Source organism: Lacerta agilis, chromosome 1 (genome assembly GCF_009819535.1).
Source record: "Lacerta agilis isolate rLacAgi1 chromosome 1, rLacAgi1.pri, whole genome shotgun sequence".
NCBI classification, from domain to species: domain Eukaryota; kingdom Metazoa; phylum Chordata; class Lepidosauria; order Squamata; family Lacertidae; genus Lacerta; species Lacerta agilis.
Window position 1 is genome coordinate 34153789 of NC_046312.1, and position 20222 is coordinate 34174010.

Genomic DNA, 20222 nt, shown 5'->3' on the forward strand with positions numbered 1-20222 from the left:
GGCCAGGAGCTCATTGCACCGAGGACACACCCACGACTTCTGTCCAGCAGGCAGATACTCATATGTGTGGCATTCTGTACAATACACTGGATATCCCCCATCCCTGTTGTCTTTCAACCTATCTGTTTTTGTAGCCTATTGAATTAGTTTTCTAGGGAGCTTAGAATTTGTTAGTTCATAAAGGAGGGCTAAGTAGTGTGCCCTAGCCTTCTCACCCGGCAGCCAAATTTGCCTGTTACCTTGGTGTGATGCTTTGTTCCTGGGGCTAAGATGCTGAGCTAGCTGGGTGTTCTTTACAGCCCTGGCTAGCATCCTCTAGCTGCTGATGCAGCCAACTGGACCAGGAGTTCCTGAGGCCTACCCTTTGACTTTAGTTTGCATGCTGAATGTGCAAACTTCAGAAGACTGGCCAAATTTTAAAAGGTAAGACATTTAAAGAATTAACATAGCAAACAATATCATACAGTGATATGATATTGTGTATGATATGCTATCCAACCGGCAGTGGCTTTTCAAGTTCCCAGGCAGAAAGTCTTTCTAACAGCATGAGCTTGCTTATATGGCAACAATCCTCAGAATGTTATTAACAGAAACAAACTTTATAGTAAATTAATTTTTTTTAAACTTACCATCAGGATCAGAAATCATGTCCAAAAGTGATTTATCCAAGGTGGACTTGCTCATGATTTTTTCTTCATATTCAAAATACAAATCAAGTTTCCGTGTCTTTAAATTAAATAAAAACAAACTGGTTGTTAGGATATCACTACTGCAGTAGATTTGATTAGCTACTTTTAATATATGAAACTGTTCATATGGTGATTTTCCTCAACCTGGGATAACCTATGATTAGAGTTTGGAAGCAGGTCTCAGAATCATATTTGTACACTCCTTCCCACCGTGGGGGGAAAAAGTCTGAATAAGGGGAGTCAACATTCAAATAACCACACAATATGTTATTTTGGTCATTCTCTTCTTCCCATGATCAGAAGTGAGAAAGTAGCATTCAAACCCGTTAAGACCTGTATTTATATAACATTTATATGCCACCTTTCTTTCATGAAACTCAAAGCAGCATACAACAGGTGCCCAGGTAGTCTCAAAACCAAGCACTTATCAAATTCAAATGTGCTCATCTTCAGTAATGGTTGCTATTCTATGTGCCTTTAGACTGTGCTCTGGGGTCCTTGCTATTGTAGTAGATATGCGATTAGCTTCTTAATTACTATCAGATTATGCACAGAATAAACACTAAACGTGTCAAGTTGCTTAATGTGTAATTAGGTTGATTAGTGAAAAGCTGAAGTAGGACTAATCTAAACCGGTGAGTTATAACATTATGAATGTGTTATAAAATGTGACACTAGGGGGTGCTGTACAGCAGTCAATTGAAAATTTCATTGAGAGCTATATAATATTTTTTCTTCTTAGTGTTTTTTTTTTAAGATCAGTGTAGATCTAGCCGTACTCTAAGGGGAGAATAAAACCCACTTACATTTCAGGAAAAGCTAACATCTACAAAAAGCTCAACTTTCTGAAATCATACCTAAAACCACTTGGAACTTGTTTCAATGTTATTTTTTAAATTGGCTTAAAAGTTATTTCCCCAGTCTTCTCCATACTAAGAATAGAACACAACCAAATCAAGTTGACTTACCCTACTCTACTAAGAATTTCTGCATGAGATTCATGGGGTTTATATTCTCCACAGAAAAATAATTTGTTTTTCTATTGTTTGACTGTGCCCTTAAAAGGAAAGTGAATAGTGTTGTTGTTGTTGTTGTTGTTCAGTCGTTCAGTCGTGTCCGACTCTTCGTGACCCCATAGACCAGAGTACGCCAGGCACGCCTATCCTTCACTGCCTCTCGCAGTTTGGCCAAACTCATGTTAGTAGCTTCGAGAACACTGTCCAACCATCTCATCCTCTGTCGTCCCCTTTTCCTTGTGCCCTCCATCTTTCCCAACATCAGGGTCTTTTCTAGGGATTCTTCTCTTCTCATGAGGTGGCCAAAGTACTGGAGCCTCAACTTCAGGATCTGTCCTTCTAGTGAGTACTCAGGGCTGATTTCTTTGAGAATGGATAGGTTTGATCTTCTTGCAGTCCACGGGACTCTCAAGAGTCTCCTCCAGCACCATAATTCAAAAGCATCAATTCTACGGCGATCAGCCTTCTTTATGGTCCAGCTCTCACTTCCGTACATTACTGAAGTGAGAGCTGGACCATAAAGAAGGCTGATCGCCGTAGAATTGATGCTTTTGAATTATGGTGCTGGAGGAGACTGTAGTGAATAGTATAAGCCCATAAAGGCAAGAGTCCCTTGGCATGTTTATTAATGACACTTAAATCCAGTTCTATTTTTCTAGAAAAAGAGGTGCCGGAACACACCATGAATACCTCCCTCATTCTCTTAGGATGACAATGGCGCCCAGACCTGAGAGGTACAAGAACTGAGTTCCTGTGAGTTCCCGCTGAAAAAAGCCCTGCTTATATCTTGCCACATAACCAATGTTCACTGAGGTGAATGAATTGTAAAATTGCTTGCTGTTCCAAGCAGGTGAATGAATTGTAAAATGGCAAATGCAATTCAGTGTAAACATGTGCAGAATGATGCATTTTGAGGCAGAAAATCTTAATTTCATATATACTCCTATAAAGCCTGAACTGGTGGTGACTGACCAGAAACGAGATATTGGGGTCAGAGTGGATAGCTTGATGAAGATGTTGGTTGAGTGTGTGGCAGCTGTGAAAAAGGTAGCCCAGAGTTTAGGGCTATGCAAGAGGCAGACAAACAAAATGACTTTCTAGAAGGGCCTTAGGCCCCTGTAAAGCCAGAAAGTACTTGATGGCCACCATACAGGGGAAGGTGCTAATTGTTCTGCAAACATTTCAGGTCTTTAACTACATTCACATACCCTATGATGCTAGAGTAGTATTTGTCCAATAGTCACAATCCTTCTATCAAACTATTTGTTCTACTATATCTTAAAATAAACTTGTAGAAAAAGTCACATATCTACATTATTGTTTTTGGAAATATTATAAATCCATGAAAAAATTCAACAGAAATCAGAACCACAATTAGATTAAAATAAGGAAATACTATACTCCGAGACTTCAACCGTGTACCCACTGCTTATGCTTAACTCTCACTGAAACTAGTGGGAAAGAAAAATGCGTAAAGGTGCCCAGAACAGCAGTATAAGAATGTTTCCAATAAAATGACAGCCTTTTTTAAAAACAAAAACAAACCCTATATTGGCTAAGATTATTAGTTGCCAAACTCCTAACAGTTTAAACAATTAACTTAAAACAAGGTTTCTTTTCTTCTAAACTTTACCAATAAATATTTGCTAATCCATCCTGGGAAATACTGGTGTGTTCTTTCCAGAATTTTGCTCAACACTGAAATATGCCAAAAAACTGCCAGGTTCCATGAGCTGGTGATTAATCTCACAGTTCCTCTTGCTGTGCCTTCGAAAATGATCTAATGCAATGTGGAAAGCAGCTGCAAACTGAATCTAAAAATACCACTATTACACATAGTATGATTTTAAAATTACTTTTCAGATAAAGTAGAAATGATCATATCAGGTGATACTACTGTACGAAGTAACACCCTTTAAATATGTCTTTGTAAATCTTTTAACTGCAACTCAATTACTCTTCTCTAAACTACATTGAAGTCAAAAGGTATGTGTGCGTGTGCATGCATGCACATATATGTGGAGTCTTAAGACAGTCTAATCCAAATACTTTATACTAAAGGGTTCTTACCATCAGAGGTTGTGCCTCCTTCCAAACACCCAGTGCCTCCAGCTTTGGGAAGGCAGCATGAGATCTGGGAGAGGGGAGGTCAAATTTTGGCCTTCTCTCCCCCCCCCCCCCCGCACAACAAGGCCCGCAGGTTCCATGCTGAAGTGCTCTTGCGGCCCACTTGGTATGAAAAGTTGGACTGCCCTGAGTTAGATGATAGATCTGTCTTTTATTTTTCTTTAATAATCTCCCATCTTGAGACAGAAACGGGACACACTAATAATTTATTCTACCTCTGCAGTGTCAAAAGCATCCACTTCAGAAAGGACATCAGATTTCTGTGCTTTGGAAGTGGGATATAGTCAACCATGCAATTATTTCCAAACCACATCCTGCCTTGGAATTTGATCGAAGTCCAATATAAAATGCTGCTGTCAATGACCTGCCACCACTTTCCCAGAAAAGGAGAAATGACAAATAAGGCATCAAATAAGGACTCAATGTCACCCACTGCACATTTGACTTCAATAAAATTCTATGGAAATACTGCACTATTATTCAGATTTCATAAAGCTGTCAAAAAACGTTCCATGTCAAACACTGCAGGAAAAAAATAATATTGTTGTCAAATCCAGAGAAGGGGAAATAATGTGTAAATAATAAAAATTATTTCAATTAAAATTACACTAATTAGGTGCATTTCTGAATGTAGGTATTAATTCATGATATTGTTTTGAGTTACATAGATTGGGTAGCTGGTGATCACAAATTTCCAAAATTGAACTGACCTAAATTATTCTTAGTGAAATTATTCTCAAGAACCAATAGGCTTTTTTTTAGGAAAGTAGTAGATAAAAATTGCTTGGGTTAGCTATTTCTGCTACTGTAGTTGTTCTCTTAATAGTAGCATGATATACAGGCATGGCCTTCTGCTCAAACCTTTTTCTCTTTTAGCTCATAATATGAGAATATGATCTGGCAGAATACCAGCTTGTGTCTAAGATCATTTCTGAATGAGATAAAAATAAGTTTCTTATTCATTTTTATCAAACATATGATGCTGTAGCTGTTTCAATTTTTGTTAACACTGTACATTCCAAAAATGTAGCCTATAAATTGACAATGCAACTATATTCTCTATGAAAAAACGAAGGCTAGAACTTTAAAGCTGGCTATGTTTTTCCACCTGAAGAATGACCCCTGCTCTAAATAACAGAACCAGGACTCCAAAATGGAACTAATGTATCCCTTCAGAGTCCTGAGAAAACAACCTTCATTTAGCAGTACTCATACTTTTAGCTTTAGACTGAAGATGAGCGATAGTACTTTAAAGGCCTAAGGTTATGTAGGGTGTTTGTGGCCTACAAGCAAGTACTGCTGGGTGGGGCCCCTTAGGCAGGTGGTAACAATTAGTCTCCCAAAGTGGGAGCATGTGATGGGGCTGCCTGGTTGCCAGCATCCCCCAGCACCTATAAATCATCAACTTAACCTTCTGGGGGCAGGAGAGAACATGCTGTTTATGAGATTTGTTGTTTGACATCCTGTAACTTGTGCCAAGGAAGAAGCCGATAAAGCCTATTGATTAGGAGCCTGGAGGGAGGAATTGGGGAGCTGACTCCCTCCATGACACATACAACTATGGTTAGTTAAGTAGGTAAAAGTTTGCACAGCAAGTAGCACATCATTGCCTATCCATGTAGACTGCAATACTTGACACTGACGAGAACATACAAGCAGAATTACATTCCTCACTCAAGGTATGTAGGATGAATCCAGCTCATGCAACTGTTCACTACAACAACTCTTATCTACTGTCTCTCTTCCCATCAAGAGTCTCTGCTCTCTCAGTTTCCTCCCCTTGCTCATAATAAGGCTTCATCAGTGGCTGCACCACAGCTATAGGAATAGCCCCTTCCCCAAAGGAAGCTTAGCAGATCACTTTAGTGGTTTGCTTAAGTGTTCTGCAAAAATGTTAATTTTTGTCTGGCATTTAAATCTGATCCTGATAGATAGTATCTTTCTTGTTCTTTTTGCTGTTACTGGTAACTTACTTGTTCTTCTAAAAATGAAGCTATTGCAAAAATTTAGGGAAGAACGCTGCTTTCAGAATACTGTAATAATAATAATTTACTATTTATACCCCGCCCATCTGGGGTATGTTAGAAAGCTTCATGATTAATGAGCTTCAAATGACTCTATTTTTCATACCTTTATGTGTTCCAGAACAGCTGTTGCCACATTTGTATGAAGATCTATGAGCCTCTTCTTTTCTAGAAGCTCTGGAAGAGAGCTGAAGAAATTACATACAAACTAACTGTCCACACTATATAGTCCAATTCAACTCCATGTTTAGCATTACAAAAGCAACCCAAAATATGATATACATATGAGGGAACAAGATAATACTTTTGAGAGACAGTAGTATGCTCAAATCAGCAGCCTCTGGGATACAGGAAATGGATATCCAAAAGAAGTTTAGGATCTCTGTGCCAAGACACACTTTAGACCAGCCTTTTCCAGCCTGGGATTCTACAGATGTTTTGGATGACAACTCCCATCAACCTCAGCTGACATGACACCACAAAGGACAGAACTGTAGTCCAAAATGTCAGGGGGAACCAGGTTGGGAAAGGCTGCCTTAGGTCCTACCTTGCTCTACTCACTGGCTCTGTGATAGAGTTCCCAAGCATGTGACTTGGGGACAGCAAGTGGGGAGGAACTTGACTGGAGTCACCAGTCACTGAAAAGTTTTAAATGCCTCTAGGAGTCTCCACCTATATACATGCATCTATGAGATCCCAGGCCTTTGGTCACTTGGGAAGCAAGGCAACAATAACAGTACCACCAGAGAAGAGATATGGAAGCTTGCTCGGGTGAAGGCAAACACACAGGCAGGCAGGCAGGCAGAAGAACAGGCAATTTGAGCGGGCCATACATTGCAGCTCCCTGGCCACTGCAATGCATGGCAGCCTCAAAAAGTCTGAAACCCGTATCACAATCTGAACTTCATACCAGTTTCAGGCAAAGAATCAAAATATCACCCAGCTCTAGCACAGGATCATTATACTGGATATGTAAATACTATTTCTCTGCCCCTCAGCAAATGTTACAAGATGTAATCTGCAGTGGTATGATTTCAATAGTCAGACTTCCCAATCTTCCCAGCCTATAATTTAGCACCCATGTTATCTTATATCACTGGGCTACACTAGTGTGTCACAGTGTTATGCGTCTACTATGGAACATACTCTGGAGAGTCAGTCAAGTATCCTTAAAACTGAGTAAGAAAGTAAACTGATTAAATGACAAGTAATAATAATAATTTAATAATTTATTATTTGTACCCCGCCCATCTGGCCGGGTCTCCCCAGCCACTCTGGGCGGCTTCCACCAAACATTAAAATACATTTAAAATATCACAGTTTAAAAACTTCCCTAAACAGGGCTGCCTTCAGGTATTTTGCAAGCACTTAAGAATGCTTCAGTAATATGCTTACCTAACAGCTGAAGTTAGCTTAGCTGTGTTATCAGAAAGCATACTTATTGCTCCTTCATCTTCACCTTCTAGTCCCTGGGAAGAAAACCAATTTAAAAAAACAACAACCACCATATATACTTGAAGAACAAAAATGTGGTTAAAATCCAGTTGAGGTATCAAACTTTATAACAGAATAACCACAATTAAATTTTACACAGGTTTTGAAGAAAGATAAATCTAGGCCTACTGGTTTACAGTGGTACCTCTGGTTGCGAACGGGATCCGTTTCAGAGGCCCATTCGCAACATGAAGCGCCAAATCTGTGCATGTGCGCGGTGCGACTTGGTGCATGCGAAACGCCGAACCCAGAAGTAACCCGTTCCGGTACTTCCAGGTTCGGCGCATTTGTATCCCATGACGAATGCAACCCGCAGTAAATGCAACCAGAGGTATGACTGTATATATTTGTTTCATAGAATTTATATATCACTTAATTGGAAAAAGAATCTCAAAGCAGTTCACAAAAAGGATTGAAAATACTGAAACATTTTCAAGTCTCTTCTGTGAATAATGGCCCATGGCTCCCTAAAATATGATTACCAACACAATGGGTGAATGCAGACTTCAACAAGCCCTCTGCCAGACCTTAAAATTACCTCAAAGATATTGTTCACTGCTTTCCTAATGTTGTTGGCAGCTGTCTGTATCAAAAGATAATTGAGTGCGCCTCCAGGGATGAAGTCAAACCACTGGAGAATACCAGCATCTGCTGGGGGCTGCAGAGACCAGTAACTTGTAACTGCTGCCTCCTGTGTTTTTTGCTGTGTTAGCAGCACTGAAGGGATTTCTTTGGGGCACAAGCCTGGACAGTGTGTATGGAGGTCCTGGGCTGCCCAGATAACAAGACCCCCCTCTCAGCCCCGCTGAAATGGTTCAAAGGAAAGCTGAGGAATACATTTGGCACAAGCTTGGTTGCAGGAGTTGTCTTCCATGCGACTCTTAAAAGTGCGACCTTGTTAGAGGTTTAAATTCCAGTCCCAATAGGGCTGTGCTGGCATTGCCTCTCAAGCCCTCCAAACTCCCCCTTCCTGTGCATTTACTTCCTGGAAACACCCAGTACATTTCTTGAATGTCAACATTTTAAAGCACTGTATAAATTCCAAGAACAATATTTTAAGTTAGATATAAGCAAATCTTACCATTATACTTTTAAGCCTCTTGACTTCATCTTCCTGAGCTCTGTAAGATTCTAGCTCTTGTTGAACCGACTCTGCTACCTCTGGGAAAGGGCTAAAGAGATTATGTAGGCACTGTTTAAATCTACACTTTAAATTAACACAGTTTGTAAAATAAAATGGCTTCCACAGTCCTTTATTCGCTTATTTAAAATGTTTCAGCCCACCAACCCTTCATCGCAAACACACCTGGGGCAGCACACAGTAACTCAGTACCCATCTCTTTTCTCCTTGTTAAAACTGTTTGTTTTTTTAAATGAACCCTCACTGTCTCTCCATCCCTGCTTTACACAAACCTCTGTTTTTGTTCAAAACCATAATTTTCATCTCAGTGTCCCTCTGCCCCTGCTTAACTTCTGCCATTGTTTGAGGAGTCCAGCAAGAAAGGACATTGAAAATTGGCTGATTTAAACCTCTTCTTCTATTCCTCAGCTGCTTCATGTGAGAGAGATAAACAATGTGAAGCCTTCAAATATTTCATAGCAACTTCCCACAATTATGTATTTCACTTCTCATACCCTGTGTTGTCTTCAACATGATGTTCTAGATTCAATGCAGTAATTTAGAAGAGATATTTTCTTAACAAACAAACACCAACCTATGTGTAACACCCACCAAGTGACCTTAGTCTTCTGTAACTGAATAAGCTAACTGACAGATTTGCTGTTAAGATTTTATTCATCTTAAATATAAGGTAAAGGTAAAGGGACCCCTGACCATTAGGTTCAGTCGCGGATGACTCTGGGGTTGCGGTGCTCAACTCGCTTTTTTGGCCGAGAGAGCCAGCGTACAGCTTCCGGGTCATGTGGCCAGCATGATTAAGCTGCTTCTGGCGAACCAGAGCAGCACATGGAAACACCGTTTACCTTCCCGCCAGAGTGGAACCTATTTGTCTACTTGCACTTTGACGTGTTTTCAAACTGCTAGGTTGGGGCAGAAGCAGGGACCGAGCAACAGGAGCTCACCCCGTTGCAGGGATTCGAACCACCGACCTTTTGATTGGCAAGCCCTAGGCTCTGTGGTTTAACCCACAGCACCACCCGTGTCCCTTATCTTAAATATAGAGTAACATATATCATCATGGTGTGCATGTGCAAAGAATGCTGCAAAATTGGAGAGAAGAGGAGGCATGAAAATGGGAGTGGTCTGTGTACAAGGGAGAGGAGGGTGGGGGTGCAAAGGGGGTTAAAAAGGAGGGAATAAGAGGAATGGGAGTGGGGTTGAAGATGAAAGCAAGAGCATGAAAAGGTCTGTAGAATAGAAGGGGGTGGCTTCATAGACAGGCAGAAGGTGAAAAGGCTGCTTAGTAGTTGCAATGTGTGGGATGAGAAAGATGCAGGAGGTTACTATGTGGGTGATTTGTATGCAAGGAGAGTTGCACAAAAGCAAGTTGGGGTGAAGGTGAAAATGAGTGCAAAGCAAGCCTGAAGAAGAGAGACGTGGCTTTGGAAATGCAGTTAGGAAGGTGAACAGTGACTTTCGTAGTGGCATGAGGTGGGAAGGGGTTTGATGTGGTGGGGAATGGCAGAGAGGTTGGTAAGTGGAGTGAGCAGGGGCAAAGCCCCTAGTTAGTAATATATCTTGAAGCAGAAGTAGTTAATTTAAAATATTCAGCTTACCTTCCTTTATGCTTCTGCCAAAATTTATCAGCTGAGGTTAAATCATATGACTTTTTATTTTTTTTCTTTGGTCTAGCACCTGCTGGGGAATTTTCCATTCCTGAAGACTCTTCCAAAACAACTCTGTTCAAATGAAAGTCCTTTAAAGAAAATTATATGGATTAAACATTTTTGCCTGCTGCCCTACAATGGAAAGCAGAATATTCCTAATTCGAAATTAGGATTATAAAAAGGGCAAGTGTTACATTGAATGTGATTCTGAATAAGCAGACCAAATGAAATGTAAAATTTGACATTTTAAATGCTGCCTCAAATTGTACTAGCTTACTTGTACAGTCTATTCTTTGTACAAAAGCTTAAGAATAGATATTATTATTAGCTTTTTCCACTGGGCAACTGTTGCAACTTCTTAATATCATAAAACATTATTGGGCTATGTTTCTGCAAAACATTCAGAAGCTTTTTAATTTGCCTCCTTCCTCTTTTGTTCTGAGAATGCCCAGGCAATCCAAGACAACCTGGGAAATGGGAGGGGTGGGGATGAAAGAAAATATACATTGAAAGTGGGAGAAAATAAGGTTCCCTTTTTTCCTTGCTGTGGATTACCCTCTCATCCTCTGAACTGGAGTCTCCATTGTATGAAGAACAGCTTAGAGATGGGATAGACAACAGAGAGACAAAGGGAGTTCTTTAATTTTGTTCATATCTATCTCCCCTCATTCCTGGAACCATTTCAGGCAACACAAAGGAAAAGGCACCTCTAGATTATTATTATTATTAAATGCATTTACACCCCACATTTCCTCATGTGGTGTTTGGAGAATTAAAAATGGCATCTCCCTAGAAGCTGCAGCTACCAGTGCAACTCTCTGTATTTGTTTCTTACTTTAAAAAAAATGGCTAAAAATTAGTAACTGTTCTTACTGTTTTTTCTCTCTTCCTAGCAAAAAGTCAAAAAGGAAGAGTCACACATTATATTAAGCACGACATACAACTATAATAATTATTTCACACTGGCATATGCTTGTGTTCAAATAATAGCACAGAATTGTAGAGCTGGAAGGAAAACCAAGGGTCATCTAGTTCAACCCCATGCAATGCAGAAATCACAACTAAAGCATCTATGGCCATCCAACCTCTGCTTAAAAACCTCCAAGGAAGGAGAGTCCACAACCTCCTGAGGGAGACCATTCTACTTTCAAACAGCTCTTGCTGTCAGAAAGTTTTTTCTGATGTTTAGTCGGAATGGCTCCTAACTTGAAGCCATTGGTTTGAGTCTTACTCTCCAGAGCAGGAGAAAACATGTCACTACAGAGAAGGTCCATTCTCATGTTGCCATAGCTTCAGGTTTTGTGGTCCTGAGCCATTTAACTCATTATAGGTCAAAACCAGCACTTTGAATGGGGTCTGGAAACTAATTGGCAGCCAAACCAGGATTGGCATTATATGCTCAAACAGTCTTGCCACGGTGAGCAACCTAGCCACCGAATTTGGCTCTTCAATGGCTTTAATTCAACAGCAAATGGGAGGATACTGCCATTTTCCAAGCATTTTCTCCATATACTGACAGGCATTATTATACTTCAGCTCCATTTATATCTATTTTCCCATCAAAAATAGGGTAAAACTTGTGCATCTGTGTAGGAAGAACAGATTCCATCGCTTCAGGTGGTAGGGATGAAATGGGGGAGACGAGAATGTCCCATGGACTACTCAGTTCATAAGAACGGAAAGAGGATCTAACAGACCGATACTGCAAAGGGAGGGGTGAGGAGAAAAAGAGAGAAAAGAGTTGGGTAGGAGAGCGCCAAGCCTATTCTTTGCTTTGCTTGACTCCTCTAGTAAAGAACTGAAAGATATTAATGTGAATTATGGAGAAATGTCTACCCCACTCAGGGGAAGAAAAATATTTTTAGTACTTTCACAGAACACAACTTTCTGACTCCCAATGAACAGAGTAATGCAACTCTCCACAGATCAACCTGTTTATAAGCAGCAATGGTACAGTTATTACCTAAACAGATGAACTGCTATAAATATGTAGCTGGAATGGCATTTGGTTCAGCATGCCACAATCTCCCTTGAGTGCATCAGCCGAGAGAAAAATGAACATTGATTTACATGAAGAAGAAAAAACTTATGTAACTTTTTCCCATTACAAAAATAAAAATTCTATAAAAGGGATAAAATGCCCCTAAATAAATTATACTAGCTTTATGAAGTATTAATTCTGAAATTCAACTTGTATGTCACAAATGTTAGAAAAACATCTATAAACTCTATTTAAAATGTTTACCAAAAATATGCTTTTAAGAAGTGGTTATTATTTGAATTTCAAATGTAACTGTATCTTAAAAACCATTTCATATTTCAGAACCCCCACCTGCTTTAAGACATAATATGCATTTTCTTGAAATAGTTTATTTTTATTAAGATATGTGATCAGTATTCTCCATAGGCGAGACTATAATTGTGGGAACGTTTATATAATATAGTTGCAGAGTTAAACGTTCCTTATTTAAACCTGCCCAGCGGCAAACAGCTGCTGACTGTTTTGAGTCTTTCGTCCTTTTCTTGATTGTCAATCCCTTTATCCCCCTCAAAATAAAGATAAAAATGAATCTGATTAATAACCAAAGTAATTTACTGACAGATTCATTCATGTACATATTTAGATTACAAAACAAAAAATATAAACTACATTAGTGAGTCGCTTAACACATCTTTAAGCAGCAGCAGCCTAACCGACCAACAGACCAAAGCTAACTGACACAAAGCGGCAGTTGGTCTTCCCTTAGAATCTTTGACTTGACTGACCTCATCCCAAAATAATGAGTGTCTGTGCAGATGGAGCGTTGTAATAACATGCTGTTGAATTCCACCCATATTTTATTGTATTACAATTTGAATTCCATACAAATCAAAATATTATAAATTAAAAGTGGCAGCAAATATACAATTAGAAATCAATATCAATGTTTAATGTGATGCATATGCTGTCTTCAATCACAAATCCACAAACATACCGTGTACCAGCTGAATAAAGCTCGCAGACCACTAGTGGTCCATGGACCACAGTTTGGGAATCTCTGGTTTAGGTTCATAAACAAAAAAGAAGGATTTTTCAAAAAGAAAGTTAATATGCCCAGATCGGTAACAAGGGAAGTTGTGAAGTCTTAAAAGACTGATAAATTTATTATGGCATAATTTATGTAAGTGGACTCTAGTCTCCTTCAGATGCATAAAGTTACATGTAAATGGAGAGGCCTAAAATTGTCTAATAGGGCTATATCCTCTGGAAATTTTAAAATCAGCTCTGGTTAACAGCTATCCATAATTCTTTTCCTAGTTAAAAAACAGCAACTTGTAACTACAAGACTGTCTTGTTATTCTTTGAATTTCTTAATATGGAACATCTACACCATCTTGTGGTGATGAATAATATTTTAATGTTTAATGTTGATAGTTGTGTTATGAACTGAATAGGAATTATAAAACAGTACTAAATATTATTCTGATATGTGCAAACTTCATGAAATATTCAAACAGTAAACTAAAAGCTTTTGTTACAACAGATAAAAATGAATCTTAAGTATATTTATTGGCTATATTTTATTTAAATTTCTATACCTCCCTTCCTCTAAGGATCACAGGGCTGTTAGTTTAAAAGGCCATAGATTGTTTAATTAGTCAAAGGCCTGGAAAATGAGGAATGGTTCCTATAGAAATGTCACAAAGGTGCCAGGCGAGCCTCCCAGGAGAGAGCATTCCTCAAATGGGAAGCCACCAAAGAAAAGGCCAATTCTTGTGTTACCTCCCTCCAGACCTCTTGCAGAGGAGGCACACTAAGAAAGGCCTAAGATGATGGTTGCAGGTTCGGGGTAGGTTCATATGTGGAGAGGAATTCTTAAGTTATTGTGGTCCCAAGCCGTTTAAGGCTTTATAGGTCAAAACCAGCACTTTGAGTTGGGCCCGGAAAACTAATTGAGAGCCAGTGGAGTCAGGCCAGGATTGGCGTTATATGCTCAAACTGTCTTGCCCTGGCTGCTGAATTCTGCACCAGCTGAAGTTTCCGAACCATCTTCAGAAGTAGCCCCACATATGCATTGCAATAATCTAACCTAGAGGTTACCAGAGCATAGACAACAGAAGTTAAGCTATTTCTGTCCAAACAGGGGCACAGCTAGGCTACCAGCCAAAGCTGTTGGAAGGCACTCTGGGCCACCTAAGTCATCTGAGCCTCAAGCAACAGCAATGGATTGAGAAGTACCCACAAGGCACATTCCCTCTTCTTCAGAGTATTGTAACCTCATTGAGTACAGGAAAGCTTCCCATCTGGTGAGAAACAATTCCCCCATTCCTGTCTTAAGGCAAGCACTGAACCAAAGTTTTACATTATTAAGCTGGTAATAATAATAAATGAAGAATATATAGTCACAAAAAAGTTTCTTACCAGTACATCGTGCACTAAGGCTTGGTAGGTCCAAGTATGGTGTAGAGGAGTTGCCAAATCGATGTTTCTGTCAACAAGTACTAAGAGAGGTCTCTGGAAACTAAATAAAAATATTAAGTTAATAACCTGAAACAAACCATCATATATTTGGAATATTTCTGTGGCCAAATTCGTAGCCAAACTCTGCAGAATAGTTATGAAATATGAAGCATTTTGCCATTTGATGCTTAATAATAATAATAATAATAATAATAATAATAATTTGTTTATTTATACCCTGTCCATCTGACTGGGTTTCCCCATTTTAAAATCATTCCATCCTTTTAAAATCATGCAGAATGTTTTTCTCTCCTTAGGATTTTAAATCCCAATATTGCTAAATCTGCAAGCTAATCAGAGGAAAAGTAATGACATGCTGCAAGTCTGTAAAGCATGAATACATATAGGAGTTTAAAAAGGGCTGCTGAAAAATATAAGTAGATGTTGATACCTGAATTGTCCAGCCCCAAGTGTGTCACCTGTGAAAAGGCTGTTTCTGGCATCTCTGAGGTTCTCTCGGAGTTTCTTATCTAGTTTCTGAAAAAGATTTATCAGAGTTTTCATATATCCATAAAGATAGCTAAATATAACAGAATGAACCTGTCGATTTCCCCACAGCCTATATGAGGACAAAGATGAAAGTAATGAGAAAATGCTCCATGATGAAATAATGGTAGAGAGATAACCACCTTGAGATTACCTTCTGGAATTGAAAAGGTGGGGTATAAATATCTCAATAATCAATTACAAGTAGGTAGCTGTGTTTGTCTGCCATAGTCAAAACAAAACAAAATAAAAAATTCCTTCCAGTAGCACCTTAGAGACCACCAAGAACAAACTTAGTTGGTCTCTAAGGTGCTACTGGAAGGAATTTATTTTATTTTGTTTTTTCAATAATCAATGAAAGTTAAAAGATCCAAACTTGAGAATGGACCTGTTGCAAAGTTGTTCCTGACCTGTTGCAAAGTTGTTGCAGACCTTATGGAAGTGAAAACCGGCAGACAAAAGCAAGAAGAATCATAATCAGGAGAAGAAGAAAAAACTATGAAAAGGCATGACACAAAGAGGAGGATGTCTGACAGGTTAAAACGCTGGAGAAATTGCAGATATAAAAAGGAGCCAACTGAAAAGGCAATGTCAAACAGAAAACTGGATGCCACTCAACCACAAGGATTGGTCAGAAGGTCTCGTGTGTGTGTCCAGAAGTAGCATTCACATTATTCAAGGGTTTGTGTTCTGTGAGAGCCCTTCAGTAAACAATGGGATGTGCTCAAGCTACTCATCATAAACCAGGTAACTGTTTATGTCTCCAAGACAGAACCATTAGCAGGTGGAATGAGCTGAGCTGTGATGTTTAAAGGTGAGGGATATGTTGGATCTCATAAGCCACTACAATAGATGTTGAAAGCTTTGCTAAGGTGGAGCAGGACAAACAGGATGTAACAAAGGCATGTGTCACTGTGGTAAAATCAGACATCAGATTTCCTGTACTGTTTCTTTTGCACAGTTAATCTTATTTCTTCCTGTTTTTCTCCCAGAAGGCATCTTGAATTCCAGGCTGAGATAAACTAACCTATTCCAAGCAAGTAGGTAGCCGTGTTGGTCTGCCATAGTCAAAACAAAATAAAATAAAAAATTCCTTCCAGTAGCACCTTAGAGACCAACTAAGTTAGTTCTTGGTATGAGCTTTCGTGTGCATGCACACTTCCTCAGATATTCCAAGCAAGGCAGGGAAAGGAACTGGAGCCAATATGAGGGGTGGCTGCTAAGCTCTTTCATTTTATTATTTCTGCCTGTCTTTGGATGGGACTGAATCCATTGTTTACTGAAGGGCTCCTGCATGCTCATAGAGAAATGTCATTTTCCTATGAGCCATCAAAATTTTGTGATAATGGTTACATTAGATATCCCACTTACCTAACACTTCCATTGTTATTGTGATGTCTATGTGAACAGCATAGACACCTATGGTGTCACTGATGACAGACATCAATCCCCTCCACTGAAGACTACTCTTCTATTGCACAGCAATGCTACACCATTCTGCAATCTTTTCTTTTACATGTGTTACTGTCTTTGAAGGCTGAGTGTTCATACACTCCCTCCAAAACAATTTAAGTTTATCTACATTCTGCCTTTATTCTTTCATGGAACTCTTGGAAGTGTACACAGGGTTCTGATATTATCTCCCATCCAAACACTAAGGCAATCCAAATCTTTTCATAAGAAAGCTTGATGAAATAACAAAGATTTAAGTTGGAACCGAAACTCAGTACAGACTGTGCCAGATTGCTTTTCCTATATAGAGTGCCACGCTATTTCCTGTTGAGGACAGTCTGACACTGCCAGTCACCACTAGACACGCCTGAGGGGCAGATTGCAAAGTTTAGACCAGGTATAAGGAATAAGATGATCTTTTAAGTGCACTAGCCCTAGTTCATGTACAAATACACTGTGTTCTCAGTTCATGCCCTTGAGAGGCACCAGATTACATATGGGCCATTTTTAAAATGGGGACAAACAGGCCTTTCCACTTTACATCAGAACTATCTCCTCCCCTCCCAAGCATTACTGTTTAAAGAATATTTCATTATTGTTGCAAACTAGCATAAACTCAGTACTAACCCCACAATCTTATGCACACTTAACTGGACGTAAGTCCAACTGAATTGAATGGGACTTGTATCCAAGTACACATGCATAGGGTTATGCTGGACCAATAAAGAAGCTCTACCTTACAAAGAACTCAATACAATTTAGAGTATTTTAATATTTGTTGGAAGCCTGGCTGGGGAGACCCAGCCAGATGCACGGGGTACAAATAAATTATTATTATTATTATTATTATTATTATTATTATTATTATTATTATTATTATATCCTCAACCTTGTCTGAAGAGACAACACTTTCAAATGCCACTAGCTTTCCTTCCAAGACTACAGGAGTGCATATCAAGATGTAATCAAAGGCAAATAAGACACATGCAACTAGAAGCAAGGGGGCACTGCATACCCAGGCCAGTTAAGAGTAATCTAGCCAAGAACAACATACAATCCAAGACATGGAAAGTATTCAAAGGTGGTGGAAGACTCCATGATGGAGAAACCACCACATCAACCTAACCTCTGCTGGCTTACCATTAGCAGGAGCTGGTTGAGCAGATTTTCTAGGCTACTTCCTGATATGGCCTTTTAAAAATATTCCCTCCCATTAGAACCAATGGGAGGGAAAATAATTATGCCCAGAGTTTGCATACTTCTTAAACTGTGCACAAGCCTAAGGCTGGTTTATGTAGCACTAAACCATATCTTGATGCTATGTCCAAACCCAGAAATTCTACTGCACATGTCTTCCTAAGAATTGCAGTGGATAGAAACATTCTTAGATTGTGTCTGTTTAGCTTGGGACACACAAGTGGAGTTACTATGACAATGTAAAGCTACATTGACCGTTCTGTATCCTCTGTGATATAGCTCAGTAAAAACAAATGCCTGTCTGCTGTTCGGCTTTCAGTTAAACAATGATTCTTCCTTCATAATGCCTGTCATACATATTTCAAAAATTAATTCAGTTGGGTTATTTCACAGCTTACCACTGCCACCATTTCTGCTGCTGTTCCTCTTGAACATCGGATTATTGGAATAGCCCCTATTAATAAACAAAAAATTGATTTTGTTATAAAGTTTTTTGTTATAAACTTTTGTTATAAAGTCCACTACGTTTCTTTTAGGATAAATGACTTTTATATTGCCTGCTACCATGTTAATTTTATTAAATAAATATGGGTTAATAATATTTAAACAAAGCTTATGAAAACTTTTTAAAGTGCTCAGAAATTTCCTTATTCAGAGGTAATTTTTGAGCAATTTTTAAAAGGCTAGCCAATGGGAGCTAGCTAGACACATCACAAGCTGTTAAATGTATTTCTTAGTTCTCTCTCCAAAGGGATCACTTTGCAGACCTAATACAGGACATATCTACTTTATATAGAATCATAGAGTTGGAAGAGACCACAAGGGCCATCCAGTCTAACCCCGTTTGAAACCACATTCTGAAACATCACAGCTTGAGTGACAGATTATCACAGTCATGGCAAGACATGCAGACTTAAATAGGGAAGCTTTTTCTGAATAATTCTTAATCTTTAGCCAGATACAGATGGGTAAATTGTAAGCTCTGAGTTCAAACAATTCATATATCAAGAACATCTAATATCTATCAGTATCTTTAATCCCTACAAATTATTAAATGTTCAAAGAGAATAACATGAAATCATATCATACTGTTGCTGTCCTCGGTCTAGGACTCTTATTTCTTTTCTGACAACATTTACAGAAGAAGCCCTTATTTTACAAAGTCCAAGCCAGTGCAGAAATGGGGTTGTATCCAATGAACTGTTCCACCAATGCATGGACTTCCACTTCTCACAAACCCTCTCAAATCTGTTCTCCCAAGTCTCTGTAGCAGATTCAGGGAGGTGTGCAGGGAAAGCAGTGGGACAGGAAGTACCTTTTCTCAATAGCTTTGCTATACACCACCCATAGGGTTGGATCCAGAAAACCTAAGTGGAAGTGGGTGGGCAGAATATGATTTCTCCACAGCAGCTCCCAAAAGCCTCTCCAGAGGTTTGGAGGATACTGCTGAATGTGGCAGGAAGCTGAGGGCAAAGGGGAGGTCCTTGAAAATGTGAAAATTTCTACATGAGCAAATTCATTTAGCCAAGGATCTGTACCAATCCTATGCACTCTTCTCCTCTCTTCCAGCTGAATTCACCCTCACTTCATGTTTCACTACTATTCATGGTGCAAAATGTGTGCCAATGTTAATTCCAAGCATGATGAACCAGCTTCAAATTCTTTTTTGAAACTGCTTTATAACAGCATTTGAAGCTGGTTTGCAAACTCTGGGAATAGGTAACCATGAATAGAGCTCAATTTAGTAAAAACAATTCAGGGCACTGGGCATTTTTAAGGAAGAGGTGGCTTGCTTTATCCTAACCACCTCCTTCTAATGACATATGACCTGATGTAGAGGGAATTTCGCAGCATTCCTTACAGAGGTATGATATTTAAGAAACCAACACACTTACCAAGTGTAACAAAGAAACAAAAAAGGCTGTCTACAATTGTATCCATTACAGTCTCCATTTCCGTGTCTGTTATATCTGGTCTGTTGATGGCTGCAATACCAAAAAGGGAGAGGAGAAAAAATCAGATTACTGTATAAATTATGCCTGTGTCATTCACTCTGGATTAAAAGCTGAAAATTCTAGGAGACCAAAACAACTTTAAAATTCCATGGTGTATCCAAAGCTGTCTGTTGTGTGAGAGGTTATCACCTTCATCTCTTCCCCCTGCAGCCTTGCGTGCACCCTCTAAATTTGCCCCAAAGGGATGAAGGAGATGAAGCAGATTTGGCGGGCACGTAGGGGACTGCAGGGGTGATGAGAGGAAGCAGTAACTTTGTCACATGAGCCGCAGTCTGATTGCATGTTGGATTCTACTCTCCATTTATGTTTCTTGCCTGATAGTAAAGATATTTATCCTGGGTCTATGACACAAAAATAAGTTACTCGGTCTAAACAGCAGAAAGCACTTTATGTGCTTACTTTCATAAACTTCAATAATCCATTACAACTCAATA

At 39.2% G+C, this 20222-nt stretch overlaps 1 protein-coding gene across 2 annotated transcripts in view; it reads right to left on the bottom strand.

Annotated features, from left to right (window-relative positions):
• The window catches only part of SCFD1 (sec1 family domain containing 1), a 45266-nt gene that overhangs the window by 14228 nt on the left and 10816 nt on the right, over nucleotides 1-20222 (bottom strand). For both annotated transcript variants that reach the window (XM_033144258.1, XM_033144249.1), the window contains 9 exons: nucleotides 19669-19758; nucleotides 18172-18227; nucleotides 15030-15115; nucleotides 14540-14639; nucleotides 10087-10226; nucleotides 8432-8522; nucleotides 7252-7325; nucleotides 5963-6044; nucleotides 630-726 (listed from right to left, as the gene is read on the bottom strand). In XM_033144258.1, the coding sequence (XP_033000149.1) occupies nucleotides 630-726; nucleotides 5963-6044; nucleotides 7252-7325; nucleotides 8432-8522; nucleotides 10087-10226; nucleotides 14540-14639; nucleotides 15030-15115; nucleotides 18172-18227; nucleotides 19669-19758 (816 nt within the window). The remainder of the gene's footprint in view (nucleotides 1-629; nucleotides 727-5962; nucleotides 6045-7251; nucleotides 7326-8431; nucleotides 8523-10086; nucleotides 10227-14539; nucleotides 14640-15029; nucleotides 15116-18171; nucleotides 18228-19668; nucleotides 19759-20222) is intronic.